Source organism: Magnolia sinica, chromosome 6 (genome assembly GCF_029962835.1).
Source record: "Magnolia sinica isolate HGM2019 chromosome 6, MsV1, whole genome shotgun sequence".
NCBI lineage: Eukaryota > Viridiplantae > Streptophyta > Magnoliopsida > Magnoliales > Magnoliaceae > Magnolia > Magnolia sinica.
In genome coordinates, this window is record NC_080578.1 from 85,558,709 (window position 1) to 85,575,117 (window position 16,409).

At 41.0% G+C, this 16,409-nt stretch overlaps 1 protein-coding gene and 1 long non-coding RNA gene across 3 annotated transcripts; one reads left to right on the top strand and one right to left on the bottom strand.

Moving 5' to 3' along the window:
• Positions 1–3,506: 3,506 nt before the first annotated feature.
• LOC131248981 (calmodulin calcium-dependent NAD kinase-like) lies at positions 3,507–15,493 on the bottom strand. Of its 2 annotated transcripts, XM_058249517.1 has the most exons (9): positions 15,339–15,493; positions 15,066–15,242; positions 13,116–13,339; positions 12,824–12,885; positions 10,264–10,485; positions 9,521–9,650; positions 5,924–6,228; positions 5,447–5,591; positions 3,507–4,075 (listed from the first exon to the last, which is right to left on the bottom strand). In XM_058249517.1, the coding sequence occupies exons 1-9, from the start codon at positions 15,346–15,348 to the stop codon at positions 3,836–3,838; spliced, it is 1,515 nt and encodes a 504-aa protein (XP_058105500.1). In that variant the 5' UTR covers positions 15,349–15,493; the 3' UTR covers positions 3,507–3,835. The 2 variants fall into 2 exon arrangements, with proteins under 2 accessions (XP_058105500.1, XP_058105501.1); XM_058249518.1 differs by lacking the exon at positions 10,264–10,485 and having other exon boundaries at positions 15,339–15,492.
• LOC131248983 (uncharacterized) lies at positions 3,957–6,559 on the top strand. Its single transcript, XR_009172566.1, has 2 exons — positions 3,957–4,095; positions 5,327–6,559. It is a non-coding gene; the product is annotated as an uncharacterized LOC131248983 (long non-coding RNA).
• Positions 15,494–16,409: the final 916 nt, after the last annotated feature.

Genomic DNA, 16,409 nt, shown 5'->3' on the forward strand with positions numbered 1-16,409 from the left:
GATTATAGTGTTGAAATTGGAGTGTTAGGCCCAGGCAAGAAGAAGAAGAAGAAGAGAAAATAAAGAAAGAATAGCTCTGTCCCAGTCAAACTGCCCCGATCAATTCAATATCTAGGCTGAAACCAACCTAGGATAGGCCCTTTTGCAACCCTAAAGCCCATAGTGGTTGCAAGTCCTTGCAAAGTACGGTATTGATTAGGAGAAAAACCTTTGTACTACTTGCAAAGTTAACTACTATCTGGATATTGTTTGTCTTCAATGCGCCAAAATTTTGTCACAATAGACAGATGCAATAGGCACTTCCCTACATGAAAATCTTCATGAAGTACACTTGATTCATAGCAACAAACATTCCTCCAATTTGAGGTTTGATGACTCTAAAAGGCTTGTGCATTATCAATCATGCTCCTCAGAGTATATTCTTTCTCAGCAAAACTATGCTTGGAGCTTATCTCATACATCCATCTCACTGATAACACGGAGCAGAGACTCCACCAATCCACTTGAGTTTAATCTGATGTTTATTAGGTAGATAAGAAGCGAGCGTAGTTGAAAATGTTGTTCAAGTTTTAAGAGTAGCAAGAAGCTAGTTTTGAAGATTATAAACTCCCAGTGAGTATTCTGAAGTTTGTACTATAGATTGTGTGCTTTGATCGTTAATGAAAACAAGCTTCCAATCTTGATGAACCCTTTCTGGAACCAATACAATCAAAGAATACTTTTAAAAAGTTAGTTTCAGATTTATGGTTGATGGAAATTGAGGAATTCTTACTGTTCTTTTTCAAGTAATGTCTGCATGCTTTTATTGCATTTTCCCAGATTCTTTATTTCTTTAATTGAGAAAAATTGCTTCATTTACAATCTCTGACGGTAGTTTTATTATATAACCTTTGGATTCACATTATGCATTTAAATTTCATCTTCTTTGTACCATACATGTGGACCTCTCCTTTTTCAGTTGGGATTTCCTATCTAGTGGGTTCATCCTTAATTGTCCTCCACTGAAAAGTCACTACGATGGAATGATCCTAGCCATTGTATTAATAAAATGTTTTGGTCATGGAGGGCGGACATGTTCTAGCGATTAGACAATTCTTTGGGCCATAGGCAATGCAAGGTACAGCCCTTGTGAGTGATCTTGATCAATCGAGGTAATTGCGAATGATCGTGATTAATCAAGGGAAGTTTGCCTGTTTGGTGGGATGGGCCTTGCATCAAAGTATCACTAAAATGTGCCCTTTCAAATGCAAAATTTTCGCCTTATCTATACTTTGTATTTCTAGAATGCCCACTATAAAAGTTCGAATTCCTGTCCCTTTTTTCATGCCACTCCTCTCTCCCCATCCATTACTATAAAGGTCATGGCATCGTTTTAAAACTTGCATCTGATGCCTAAGAATGAGCCCATCTCATTTTAATTATCATAATCATGTATTAGAGATCATGATTGTTGGTTATTATGGCTGTCAATGGACTGGGCTTGGACTGCAATATCAGGCTGGGCTCGGCCCAAGTATAACATCCTGCCAGCCCAGCCCACCCATTAGGGTTAGAAAGTTCTGAAATTTGAAAAACTCACCCCATTAGCAACTAGCTCTCTCTCTCTCTCTCTCTCTCTCTCTCTCTCTCTCTTCAAATCTTCTCCTTAAAAACCCATCTCTCTCTCTCTCTCTCTCTCTTCAAATCTTCTCCTCAAAAACCCATCTCTCTCTCTTCAAATCTTCTCCTCATATACCCATCTCTCTCTCACTTCAAATCTTCTCCTCAAACACCCACCCCCTCTCTCCACCACAATGGAAAGGGCTCGGGCTGGAATTTTTTGGCCCGTCACGGGCCCTGGCCAGGTTTGGGCCTTTGTAGAAAACTACAGGTCAGGCTTGGACAGAGGTTGGCCAGGCCTGTTGACACTCCTATTGGTGATCAAGATTATTTTTAATCCTTAATGAAAAGACATGACCTCTAATACAAAATTACAATTAACTAAAATGGGATTAACTCATTTTTAGGCTTCTGCCAAACAGGCCCTTACCATATCTAATGCCTGAACTAATAGAATTAACAACCACAGGAAAGAAAGAGGTGCAAGCACTACAAGATGAGTTCAGATGATGTCATCCTCCTTGTGACATCATTTCAACTCTACTGCTTGCACCTCTTTCTTACAGGTGCAAAATTCATAATTCAGTCCTGTTTATACCATTTGTGCCCTAATCCACTCATAAAATTGATACCTTGCAATCTTATTTAATTATTTATGCAATTTGTGTTCCCGAAATGCCCTCTATCATTAGATTTTGAATTTTCGACAACACGCCCACCCATTAGATTAGGAATGTTCTGTATCCTGAGTATTGAATTCATTTATCCCTAACTTGTCCCCTCTTGTTACTGTACAAATATACAGCCTTGTAAGAATGACTGTCCATTTGCAGAATTTTTTCCCACAATGTCTTCAACATAAAATTTCATATTTGATACACTGTTTAGAGGATTAGTTTCCCAAATGTCTGCATCCATTTGGGATGCAATTCGGCTAAGGTTAGCCAAGCTGAAAACTGAACCTGAACAACTCAATTGTTAAACTGAACCAGATGCTATCCGACTTTCAACCTGACCTCATCAACCATTGCACAACCCATTTTCATATTATCCAACTTCGAAATCTCTGGATCTGGGTAATGAACATGATCTAGAATTCTAGACCATTCATATGAAGATCCCACTGGAAATCGTGCTGGTCAAGTTGGATCAGGTTGAATGTGCATATATGGGTCAGGTTATTTTCTCAACCTAAACCTCACCTGAATTTAGATGGTTTATGAATCCAACCTGAACCCAACCCAACACGAGTTAAAATCAGATTGGGTAAATCAGGTTTGGGTTGTGCCTGGTCCAATTTTCAGCCCTTCCACCGTTATATTGCAGACAGGCACAACTTCAGTCTACAGTCTACACTGCACACTGGGAGTCGGTTCACAGATATCTTCCACTGTTTAGAGACGGTTGTTGAGGGGGAAAAAAACAATTGGAAAAATGCAAAGTTTAAAATTACCATTTTGAAATGCAGGCTGGGATTCTTGCTTGCTTATTGGGTGGTGGAGATATGTGCATGTTCGCATTTTTTATTTTATATGTTCATGAGGGTACAAATATACAGAGAAATATTCTCCTACAAGCTGGTTCTCATGAGAACTCGCGAGAACCCTTTGAGAATTCATTTCATGTGATGTGTATATATGTAATCTAGGCCTTACCAGCCTTCATCTAGCTTGGATGAAGGGTTGGGAAAAAAATCCCGTTGTTTTGCAACTCAGGTGGGCCCTGGTGAAAATAAATGGTGGGAATTCCATCTCATTTTTCTATGACCCACCTGGTTTTTTGATCAGGTTGGCTTTTGGACCCTTGGACAGTTCGGATTTTGTGCACACATTATGTAAGATGAGTTCTCAAAAGGTTCTCACAAGTTCTCTTGAGAACCGGTTCCTAGGAGAGAATTTCCCCAAATATACAATCAAATGTGAATTTATATAATTTATTTCTGAATTCTATCTCCAAAATTCACCTTCGTTGGATTGCAAATTTGCTGTCATGTTGACATTGATTACATCAAATGCATTTCATGGGCCTCTCACAGTACCCCAGTTACACATTTTACTGTGATTTTTTTTTTCCTTAATGAAAATTTGAAACTTCTATTGGTGTGATTTGCAGAGCAGTGTCCGGTAGCTGGAATACATATCCATGCTCTTCTATGTAAATGGTGCGAACAAGCCAGCCTGTCCCAGACTCTGAAACTCTCATTGTAGCTCTCCCCGAGTTTTGCTTTGTGAGATTGTTACAAGGTTGGATTTTCAATCTTTTGGATGGCGATCTTTAGCTCACGTTGGAGATGCGCCCTTGAAGGTGCCAACACCACTTCATTCCAAACCGAGCGAGATATGCTCATGAGCTCTGCCTGTGGATGGAGCTCGTAGACGGAGTTTGCTTCCTCGTTCAACATGCTCACTCTCTTCAAGCAGTCGATTTCATGGGGATCAACCAGCATGTCGTTATCTCCATCCTTCCACCCTATCAGCTTCACACCATCACATTCATGTGAGTCATTCTTATCCATTCAAATACCAACGATGACAATGGCAATTAACATCATCATGATTACTAATGTTATAACAGTCACTATCATATCAGAACAAGGATTATATGATCCTCAAGCTGAGGATATGTATCATATGCACAGTTTCTTAGTTTTTTCAAGTGGAGCCTGTGGGTCTGTGATCCATGATGCCAGTCCGATGGGCTCTGCAGCGGATTGGCCATGAAAAACAAATCTCCCCAGTGGGACAATAACAACCATTCAATTGATTGAAAGCAAATAGGCGGTTAATGAAATACGATGGGTATCTACTTTCAATTTTCAAAGGCCAGGTATTGGAGGACTGGGATCTTATCTGGGTGATTTTTTGGGGCATAATCTAGTGAATGTGGGCCCTTTAGACCATTGTTCTGGATCACTGAACCATCAGCCCCGCTTGTACAATCTGAAAACCTGGGGATAGTATCCATAGCTTTTGGACGAGGATCATAGTTGCCTGGTGCAAAGAAAAATAGAATATGTCTCTTGAGAGTGTGTTTGGTTGCACAAAATATCATGATATTTGGTGCAACCAAATGCACTGTGAACAAGAGATTTGTATTAAAACGATTATGCACATGCCAATCATGAACTGAAAAAACTAAATTTGCTCAAAGATCATACGGTGAAGATGTTTGGCAAGTCCATATGCATGTGGGAGCCCTGCCATTCATACACAAGCACAAATGCCCATATGACATGCACATACAATCAGAGTTTTCCATCTGGTGGTAGAATTTGTGGCCTAAAGTTCTGGCCATTTCACTCAAGTGGGCCACAGCAAACAAAAGAAATGGACGGCCAGAAAAAATTGTTTTAAACATCCTTTTATTTTCTTCGGGAAACAGCCTGGTTTTTGAGGAAGATTTAATCAATGTCCTACCAAATGGAAAGCTCGGATGATGTTGACCTTTTCCACATTGACATGTATATGGTAAATCAATCCGTACAGTCTAAAATGCGAACCTATTGTGGATGGGCCAAAACCCAAAAGTCAGATCACATGAGCACAACTGTTGAATCGGTGGCCATCAAATGGATGGTCAAAAGGAAAAAAAAAGAAGAAGATCAAGTGGGCCATTCATCAGGTGGGCTCATTTTGCACGACTGGCCAAAACTCAGTCCACTCATCATGCAGCCTGCATGGACCTAGATCGCTGATTCTTTCCAGCACTGTTTCTCATGCACGTGTAGCCCACCTTTGGGAGGAGCGGCGTGATTTTCAGGAGAGAAGCACGTTCAAGGTGGGCCCAACTGATGAATGAACCAGATGTTGCACGTGTGCTGCTAATCGAATTGGAGAGAGGAGCTAACCTTAGGTGGGCTTCCCATGGCATTGGTGCTGAACAATCTGGCCTTGTCAACGAGCTGGCAATAACGAGGAAAGGCATTTGCAAATCTCTTGTGAGATGTTAGCTGCGACTTCACCCTCACCGCTCTTCTATTCAGTATAGCTCTCCTGCATCCCCAAAACAACTTCACATGATTCTCAGATTGCATGTTATTATTATTATGCTTGGCCCTTAGTTCCTGAAAGTGGGCCACATTTTTTGCTCATCCAGATCTTGATCTTCCAAAAAGCCCAAGATGGGACAATCTTGACCATTCATCTCATGCCCTGCAAATTATTCAGCCAAGGAAAAACTCACAAAAGGCTGAAAGTTGGATGAGCTCATTTGGGCATATTGTCCATCCATGATGGAGCCCACTATATCAATGGTCTGGATCAGCGAATGATGAGCTGAATTGTAGGAACTAAGGCCAGATCTTCTAATTCATCTATGACGGTACCTCATTCCTCTAACAACTGCAAGATAAGCATCACAAACCACTCCAACAAGCTCTATCCTATAAGGTCTCCTCTTTGTAGCTTGTTCTTCTACCTCTTCCCAATAGTTTTCAGTAATCGTTCCATCTTCGGAGGTTTTGTATCCAACCCCCATGCGGTAACGATGACGATGGACGTTCCTTGCCATTGCGATGGTTTGCTCTACGAAGGGCTCCCATGAGAGTGTGCCATCCATGATCACATCCCGCCCTTCATTGAGCGCGGTCACTAGGAGCGAAGATGCTGCATCCATTGACGACTGGTGCACCTGTTTGATTTTATTAAGAAAATGGTGATGCATGAGTTTGGATGCACAATTGAATCGAATTGCAAATGCTGGGGTAGTAGATCAAGTGCAAATAACAAAATGGTAACAATCTTTCCTAGCATTGATAATGAGGAAGTGGACTGCATATTGCAATTCGTTTCGGGCCAAACTAACACAATTGCAGTTTGGAGATAGTTCCTTCATGTGAATCCTGAGGAAAATTCAGAAACTTATACTAGATATCATGCCAGGTCGAGATAACTCAAAGACTTGAACCAGTCTTTACTTGACTTGACTCGACTCGATGTTTTAATAATCGAGTTTAAAGGTACTTTGTGTTTGTGGAAAATTTAATATATTTGGATATAGCTAATATATAAAATAACCCCAACTCAACTCGGTCGAGTTGTGTTGAGCTGGTACTTCGTTTTTGTGGAAAATTTAATATATTTGGATATAGCTATTATATAAAATAACCCCAACTCAACTCAATCGAGTTGTGTTGAGCCGACCAGGAATCTTGTCGATTCCCTACTTGAAATCTTGCCGAGGCAAGGTGAGTTGGAAGAGTTTTGAGTCAAGTCAGTGAGTTTTAGAATTATGGATAATTGCAGTTTATTTTGTTCTACTTCTTTGAACTAATTATTGCAATTTAGTTTGATGGTGCAACCAAACAGTCTCAATCCACTACCAAACCACTCGTTTCAGTTGTTTAAGTACAGACCATTTGAGAGAACACCTAATTTCCAACGCCTTCTGCTGAGAGTTCAGTGAGGATTGAACTATTGGATAACACATTCTGTTACAGGATCTGGACCATGCATTGTGCTTTGGATCTTATTGTGGATAGAGCTGTCAATGGGTCTGGCTTGGCCTTTGCAAATAAAAAATTTGAAGAGGCCTGGCCCAAAAGCCTGGCTGGAACAATTCAAAAATCTGCCCTACAGGCTGGCCCATTGACAGCCCTAGGATTTGTGGACACTTCCGCTAGCAAAAGGATTGGTTTCAGATCCTAACCATCAATTTTGAAAAACTTCAAACAATCCCTCAGTCTATGTGATGTGTAGGGGTGGTGGTGGGTTGGGTTTGGGTTACGTCGGGCTCAGCCCAAGCCTGACCCATTTATTAAACCGGCTAAGAATTCTTGCCCAGACCTGACCCAACTGACTTAAAATTTCATCAATGCCCAACCCACCAACCCACTTTGGTCCGGTTGAGTCATTGGCCCTAGTGGCGAAACATGAACCTGACCCACCAACCAGACTTGGCCTCGATCCGCAAAATCACGATTTGGGTTCACTTATTTCCTGTATGGATTGGGTTTTGTCAACTTGAAATTAAATGTGTTGGATTTGGGTTTGGTATGTTGTTAATATTTTTGTAATTTTTATATAAAAAGATAATATTTTTTAATTAAATGTATTGGGTGGCTTAGGTTTTGATTGACTCATTTATGGATGGGTTGGGTTAGGTTTAAGATTTTCAATCCATTTAATAAAAATGGGATAGAATTTGGGTACTCGTCCTTTTTATTATATGAACTAATCTCACCCAACCCATTGCCACTCCTACCTAACCGGACCCAATGATGTGGGTGGGTCCGGTTTGGTATGGCTCAACCCAAGCCCTTAAATGGGTCATGTTTCTAAATCCAGATTAACCCACTAACCTTTTAGTTTGGCCCAAATCCAACCACCTAGCAGTATACCTACCATTAGGGCTGTACATCGAGCCGAAGAGCTTACCATTGGAGCTTGACACACACACACACACACACACACACATATATATATATATATATATAGGGAAAAGGTACTATGCGCTTGACCTCACGGGTCTGTCCTATGAGGTCGAGCTATGTGGGCCCTATCGTGATGCGTTGCGAACATCTACCCCATCAGTCAGATGCACCATTCCATCGTGGGCCTAGGTCTCAGAAATCAAGTCAATCCGTGACTTGTGTGGGCCACACCACATACAGAAGTGCAGAGGGGCCGTGCACCATTAAAACATTTATAATCATTTTTGGGCCCACCGAGATGTGGTTTGCAAATCCAGCCCATCCATTATGTGTGTCCCACTTGGATGAGAGTTCAGACCAAGTTTCAGCAGCATTAAAAACTCAAGTGGGCCTCACCAAGTGCTTTTATATGTTTTAACGGTGTCTTCACATGATTTTAGATGGTATGGTCCACCTGAGTTCCCATAATTTAGAGGGCATCCATCAAATGCACAGTGTTGATAGTCGACATGCATCACGATGGGAGGCCACACAGCTCGACCTGACGGGAGCTTATCGTGAGGTCGAGCGCATAGTACCTTTTCCCATATTATATATATACATATATGGGAAAAGGTACTATGCGGCTCGACCTCACGAGTCTGTCCCATGAGGTTGAGCTGTGTGGGCCCCACTGTGATGTGTTTCGAACATCTAACCCATCAGTCAGATGCACTATTCCATCGTGGGCCTAGGTCTCAAAAATCAAGTCAATCCGTGACTTGTGTGGGCCACACCACATACAGAAGTGGGGAGGGGCCATGCACCATTAAAACATTCATAATAAGTTTTTTGGGCTCACGGAGATGTGGTTTGCAAATCCAGCCCATCCATTACGTGTGTCCCACTTGCATGAGGGTTCAGACCAAGTTTCAGCAGAATTCAAAACTTAGGTGGGCCCCACCAAGTGCTTTTATATGTTTTAACGGTGTTTCACATGATTTTAGATGGTATGGCCCACTTGAGATCCGTATACGGCTGATTTTTGGGATATCCCATAATGTAGAGGGTACCCATCAAATGCACGGTGTTGATGGTCGACATGCATCACGGTGGGGCCCACACAGCTCGACCTCACGGGAGCTAATCGCGAGGCGGGGCGCATAGTACCTTTTCTATATATATATATATATATATATATATGAAGCTTGGTTCGCCTTGAGTCATCGTTTAAATTGAGATAGATCGAGACAAACAATGAGCTTTTTGAGGTTGCTTGGCTCGTGTACAACCCTAATTATCATAAAAAAAATAATAATAAGATTGATCTAATCGTCCGTGGGTCTCACAGGAATTAAGAGGTTTTTGAGTGTTGTAGATGGTTTCAATTATATGTCCTGATTTTCCGTTCATACTATCATCATTGTAGGGTCCACCTATTAGGGAGTTCGGATGTCATACACACTTCACGTGGGCCCATATGTTCTATTTAACCACTTTTCAGAAAGAATAAATATAAAGGGCGTTTGGGTCCCTAAAATCATTATTTGGGGTATGGTAAGTGGTCAATACCAGCTCAGCTGTCTGCAGCATGTCGTGGTGGTGGCCCCTTGAATTGAGGGCTCTGTAGATGACGTCCGTTTCTTTAAATGCATCTGCCTCAACTACCACTGCGTTTCCTTTGGTGCTTGACCAGAATGACCTGCACCGTCCATTTCAACCGCCCACGTTGTTAGACCTTGTAATTAAATTAAATAACGGCAACGACAGATTCTTTTCTAGGTGGGCCCACTTCAGATCATGTAGGAGGGTTCCACTGTTGTTGGATGACTAAAAATCATTGATTAATGCCTGCAAAATGGACGGTTTGATCAGTTTTAGTCTAGCCGTCCATTTTGCATGCTTTCAATCGGATGGTTTTGATCATCAGATCATGGTGGTTTTGTGTCCATATGCAATCTGGTGTGGACCCCTCCTATCAGATGGTCATTAGTTTCGAAAGGTACGGTTACGTGGGGCCCACAGAGAAATTTGTACACCAGTAAGTTGCGACGAACTAGTGATGGATCATCGCTCAACATACCAATAAAATAACATTAGTCTGTTGAGAAACTGCGGGATCTGTCCCGAAGCAAATGTATAGCTTGCCAAGTCGCAATGTTCCATTCGGTGATCTAAACCGTTGGATTTATGGACTATGGGGAGACCGATAAACCTCCAAATCTGAAGATCCCAACCGTTGGATTGCTGCCCTACGAATGGACGGGCAAGATAGAAACAACGATCCAAAGAGAAATGAACGGTTTGGCCCTTACTCATGGAGTATGTCCTTGAGGACTGTGCTCTTTCCGGCTCCCATCCCACCACCCATCAGAAGGAGAACTGGGCTGCGCTCACTAAGGGCCGCAGGGACCATCACATCCGTGCAATGTTGATCGTCGCTTGGGACGACGCCGATCGCCTTCATCTCCTCCACTAGTGTAGAGAAGACTCTGGCCACCTTTAGATCCTTCATCACCCGTTCAAATCTCTGTTTTCTGTAGACATTCAGATCAACGGCTCGATAAGATACATTTAACATTATTCAGAAGTGGTCCATTTACGTGCATGTGCATGCCTCTCTATAATTACGGTGCTGTAGGGCCAACCGTGATGTATGTGTTTCATCTGAGCCGTCCATTTGTTTTGTAAGCTCATTTTACGGTATTTACCTAAAAATGAAGGAAATCAAAATATCAAATGTACCACACCACAGGAAAGGGGCGTGATTGAACATCCACCATTAAAAACTTCTTAGGAGCCATAAACATTACGGTGGCGTGGTCTTATCAACAGCCTGGATGGAAAATAAACATTAAGGTGGCATCTAGGAAGGTTTCAACGGTTGTTGTGATTATTCCCACTGTTTCCGGTGGTGTGGTCCACTTGAGCTTTGGATCTGCTTCATTTTTTGGCTCATGCCCTAAAATGAGCTGGAAAGATGGATGGATGGCGTGGATATAAAAAACATACATCACGGTGGGCTCCATAGCTGGCTGGTGTTGGGATCACCACCCAATCCGCTTCCAACTGTTAGATCCGTGCTACTGCACATGACTACATGGGCCCCACTTGTCAGAAATGGAACTTGTGTACATGAGGGCCACATATGGGTTCTGTACTCTCGCAGACTATTATACTCATTAAAGTCAAACTCAATGTTCAAACAAAACACGCGCGTCAGGTTGGTTTCTTTTCAAAGACAATGTCACAGGGACACGGATTGCATGATTGCATCCAACCCCCCAGCCGTCTCTAGCCACGAACGAACGGGCACATCTGTGTGGGACCCACCGTGTTGTATCTGTTCATCCACGCCGTCCACCCATTTCTCAGATCATTTTAAGTGTGAGCCAAAAAATCAGGCAGATCCAACGCTCTAGTGAACCACACCAAAGATGACTCTTGCATTTTAATGCTGTGTGGATTTAATGCAACCCAAGCTTACTATTTTGTGTGGTCCACTTGAGTGTTGGATCTGTCTATTTTTTGGGCTCATGCATTAAATTGATTTTAGAAAAGCGATGGACGGCGTAGATAAACCCTTACATCACGGTGACCCCACACAGATCTGCCCGTTCGTGGCTAGAGACTAGTGGGGGTTGGACGCAATCAATGGACAGAAATAGGGGGAATATCACACATGTGCCAACATGGCATATAAGTACGAGATCCAATCCATCCATCAGGTTGGTCTGACCTTTCACATCTGTTGTTTTCGATAATAAATCCTGTCCACTCATCATGTAGGCCTCTATGTTGGAAACTGGTGTTTGGATTAAAAAACTTCAGCCGCACATTGGTTTTTCTGTGGCCCACCTGATGAGTGGATAATATTGATTCTTTGTATAACACATCAATAAAGCTGTACCGTTACGATGGATGGATTCGATCTTAGACCTATCATGCCATGATGGCACACGTATGGCGTGTTCATGAACTTTACTGCACACGCGTCTGCACTATCTTTAATAAGATAACAAACCCAATTTTCAATACATCCCTCCTAGTTCTGACAACGACCTTGCCAATGCTGCGACTTAAGATCACCACCATATATCTCTTCACTGGACCCCACTTGTGTAGATGATCCAGCGACTGCAGCCTTCCATGGTATGTTGCAAGGCTAGATGTGCAGGCTGCAGCAGTAATAAACATATACTGATATCGGAAATTTCCTGCCCATCGATGAGTGTAGCAGAATCTGGACCGCCAGAAGGATTTTTAATGGCTCATATTCAACTCCATGAATCAATGTTCATAGTTATCATTTGTAGATAATTTTTGTACCATGGTCCATCCAAATCAGCACCGAGAGAATGGACGAATCCGATTCACCAACTATTTATTCGTACACGCCCATTCTGGAGATGGATGGCTAGTGATCGTGAGTCGCTGCATTTCAATCATTCATTGTATTATAAAGAAAGTGGGAGCGGATTAGGTGCCGCCCTGACCGTGGGGCCCACATTGATGTGTGTATTGTATATCCACTCCTCCCAGTTCATTTCAAGGCATGCAGATTAATGGACCATTAAAAAATTATTGTGGGCCCACAAAAGGTTTGGATCAAGCTAATATTTATTTATTTTTCCTTTCATCCATGTGTACGTGATCTCATCAACGGTTTGGATTGGCATGAAGGTGGACCCTAGGAAGTTTTTAATGATGTGTGTTCAATCATTACTCTTTTCCTATGCTGTAGTCCACCTGAGATTTAGATCTGTCCGTCCTAAAATGAACTGGCAGAACGGATGGATGGCGTGGATATACAATACATATATCAAGGTGGCCCCACCACACTTGATTCACCGCCAGAAAAAGTCAAACACTAACCTGGTGGCCGCCATGACTATGTCTTTTAGCTTTGGCTTGGTTTCTGAATCCACACTTAAAACCTGAAAAAAAAAAAATTGCAAAAGATATTAGTTACAGTGCATTGAGGTGCACTGAATGGACACATCAGTTATCCTACTCATCCAAACATTAACGGTCCAATGCGAACGGATGGTTCGGATCATTGATCGAACAAGGCAATCCAAGGTGGGGTCTATTGATTGGATGGTTCAGATTGGTGATAGGAAATATTAAAAGCCAAAAATGATAGTATGAAAGGTCAGGATGTTACCTGACTGATCATATGGGGTGCATGGCTCCAGTGAAATGCAAAATAAGCAAGTATACACTTATCAAATTCCTCAATAAGCTTCATACATAGAGAGTCTGCATTTGGATCATTTGAAAAATACACATATATGTTATCTTCACATCCCTTGCTTTTTGTAAGATAACCATATGCTAGTTTGCATAGCTGAGGGCACTCCTTCATGTCCCCAAACCCCATTTGTCTAGCTGCCAAAATAAATAAATATTAATAATTAATAATTAAAATAAAATCATTACACTTAATAAAAAATAGCAAGTGGGCGTGTGTAAAAATAAAAAATAAAAAATAAAAAATAAATAGAAAGTGCTCTAGTGCTCTTAGTCTTAGAGCACCATAAGTTATAGTGCTCCTAGTTGCATTAGGACAGTTGGACAGTCCAATCCATTGATCCAGACTGTTCATTAGGTCCCAGATGCATTTCATAGGGTACCATTTAAATATCACACTAATCTTAAAATGTTAACCATTGAATTAATGACCTTTAATTTGGATGATCAAGATTATATACACAAAAAATGGACCAATCAACAAGTGGGTCCATCTGTTTGTTAGGGTCTATTGTGGATTGGTTATTATTATAAGGAACAGATTTGTTAAGCAATCGTAACCATTCCATCCATGGGGTGGAAAAGAGACGGTTGTCGAAAATAAGGTCAAATCAAGGATTTAGTGGATAATCTGATTTGTGCTATTTTTGGATAGTGGTCCATACAATATGTTTCTGAATTAATAAACAGTTCAGATCGATGGACTGGACTGTGCAAGTGGACTGGGGCAACTAGTAGCACTATAACTTATGGTGGTACTCTGAAATAGCATGCTGCAGTTTTGTTCGTGCTGATGTGTCACACGTGCAGGACATCTGATCCATGAAAAAGGTTAGTTTCAGTGTGAAGATTGATTATTATAAAAATCAGACCATCCACTCATCAGATTAGCCACGATCTTCTTGATGTCATTCCATTGGCTATTCATTGATTTCTATGATGTGGCCTACTTTATGAGTGGACTGACCTGATTTTCTCGGAAGAAGATCTTTGTGACGTGGGCCACATTTTTCATGGCTTGGATTTGCTACACGTGCGACAGATTAGCAGAAAGAGTCTGTGGTATGCTAACTTAGCATGTTTGTGTTGGCCATTGGTGGAATGATTCCCTCGCGATAACAACAAGAAGAAAGACTAATTACCTTATTCCCACAAATACTAAATTGGGTAAATGGGACCTGACATGACATTGATGGAAAATAAAAAATAAAAAATGGGGGCATGACATGACATTAATGGAAAAATAAAATAAAATGGGACATGACGCATGACATTGATGGAAGAACCATGAATGTAGCTTCCTTTCTATTTCACTTGCTTTAGGATGTGTTTCGTTTCATAAAATTTCATGAAATATCATGAAACTTTGTACATACTGAATAATTATGAAATTTGGAGTAACCAAACACACTCTTGGAAAATTTAGGAAAAAAATGATAAAACTAGCTATTCTCTTTTAGAAAAGAAAAACAGTTTTTTTTTTTTTTTCCCTTTATTTTTTAAAATTTTGGGAATAACCCAATACAATTATATATTCTTAATTATGATTGAAATAAGTAAATGTTGGACAACCATTCAACCATGTGGACCGTCCATCAAATCTGAACAGTCCTGAAAATAAATGGTTAAAGATTAGAAAAATTCTCTTAGTTATGTCCTTCAATTTCAAAGTAACCAATCAAAATTCTAGGATAGCTTGATCAGTTAGATTGTTACAAAAGCTGGGTCTTTCAGATTGACAGTCCAAATCAATGATTGGAGCGTCTACGCGATTAATACAACTCTATATGATTCTCCTAATAACATTTCTTTCCCAAAAATAAAATAAAAATTGAGATGGGTTTAAGAGAATTCGAATCATTACCTACATAATGAGAGAACCGTTCGATCCGATCCATACGACCGGAATCAGTCAAGAGGAGCTGCGGTATGATCTTCTTGACCTTCATGGCTCGCTTCCGGTACTGAAAATGCATCGCTACCGAGAGGAGTCCGACAGAAGAGATGGCTAAGATTGGGAGGATGAATTTGATATGACCATCTGAAGATGGTTTAAAAAGAATGAGATTTGGATCAGCGATTTTCAAAGAGAAAGAGAGTGGTTTATATAAGGGAAAAGTCAAGCATCCTAATTTACCTTTCGGCATGACTTCCTTCGATCTAAAAAGGGAAAAGAAGTTGGGTGGAATGTGTGAGGAGAAAGAGATGAAATGCCAGAGATTGGCTGATTAGCGTTTGGCGTTTGATGGTCACGTATTGCAATTTAAAGTGTAAGATCGAATTGTATATTTTAACAACGTGGGTTTTTAAGATATATTAAAATCGAGAAATAATCCAATTCTCTTATTGCACTATAAGCTATGGTGAAACTAGTTGCATCGGAATACTCGAGAGTCTAATCGATCAATCTGGACCGTTCATTAGGTTCAACACACATTTTTCTGGATACCCAAATAAATTCACACCGATCAGATCATCGAATCCGTCTCTAGGTTGGCCTTATTTTTTATAGCCATTCATTTTGATGTTCAGGATGGACTGATGGAAGCGATTCTTTGTAAGTTTAAGCCATTCCTAGTCGGCGAAACAACTATTTTATTAATCTGGACCGTTCATTAGGTTCGACACACATTTTTATATGTATCCAAAAAAAGTCACACGGATCGGATCATCGGATCCGTCTATAAGTTGGCCTTGTTGTTTATAGCCATTCATTTTAATGTTTGGGATGGACAGATGGAAGTGATTCTTTGTAAGTTTAAGCATTACTTAGTCAGGCCAAACAAATAGATGGTTCAAATTACTGATGGACCTGCTTTTATTAAGTGATCTTGACCACCTATTTTGCAGTCCATTGATTGGATGCTTATAATTGGCTGATTGGTGCTATTTTACCATGGTAGTTGAACCTAATGGACGGTTCAGATTGATCTATTGAGCTGTCCAACTGTCTCAATGCAACCATAAGCGCTTTAACTCACGGTCCTCCCGGAGCAATGGTTCTTTTTCGTTGGAGCATTGATTATAGATGAGGTTTCGTTGGCTCTAGAGATGGTGACCTTTCTGTGTGGATGGATGGTCTGGAACGTAACCTGAAGTGGCAAATGTATCAGTCAGATTCCGATGGATGGTTGTTCAATGGTCCACGTGGAAAGTGAAAAATTGGGAGGATAGAATTCTCATATTGGTGCTTTTTTTGTGGATTTTT

Bases quoted from the DNA above. Each gene is read 5' to 3' on its own strand.
- LOC131248981 (XM_058249517.1), bottom strand. The intron at 13,340-15,065 runs GTAATGATTCGA...TTATTTTGGCAG, and splicing joins ACGGTTCTCTCATTATGTAG to CTAGACAAATGGGGTTTGGG. The intron at 4,076-5,446 runs GTTAGCTCCTCT...GATGGTGTGAAG, and splicing joins CCATGGGAAGCCCACCTAAG to CTGATAGGGTGGAAGGATGG.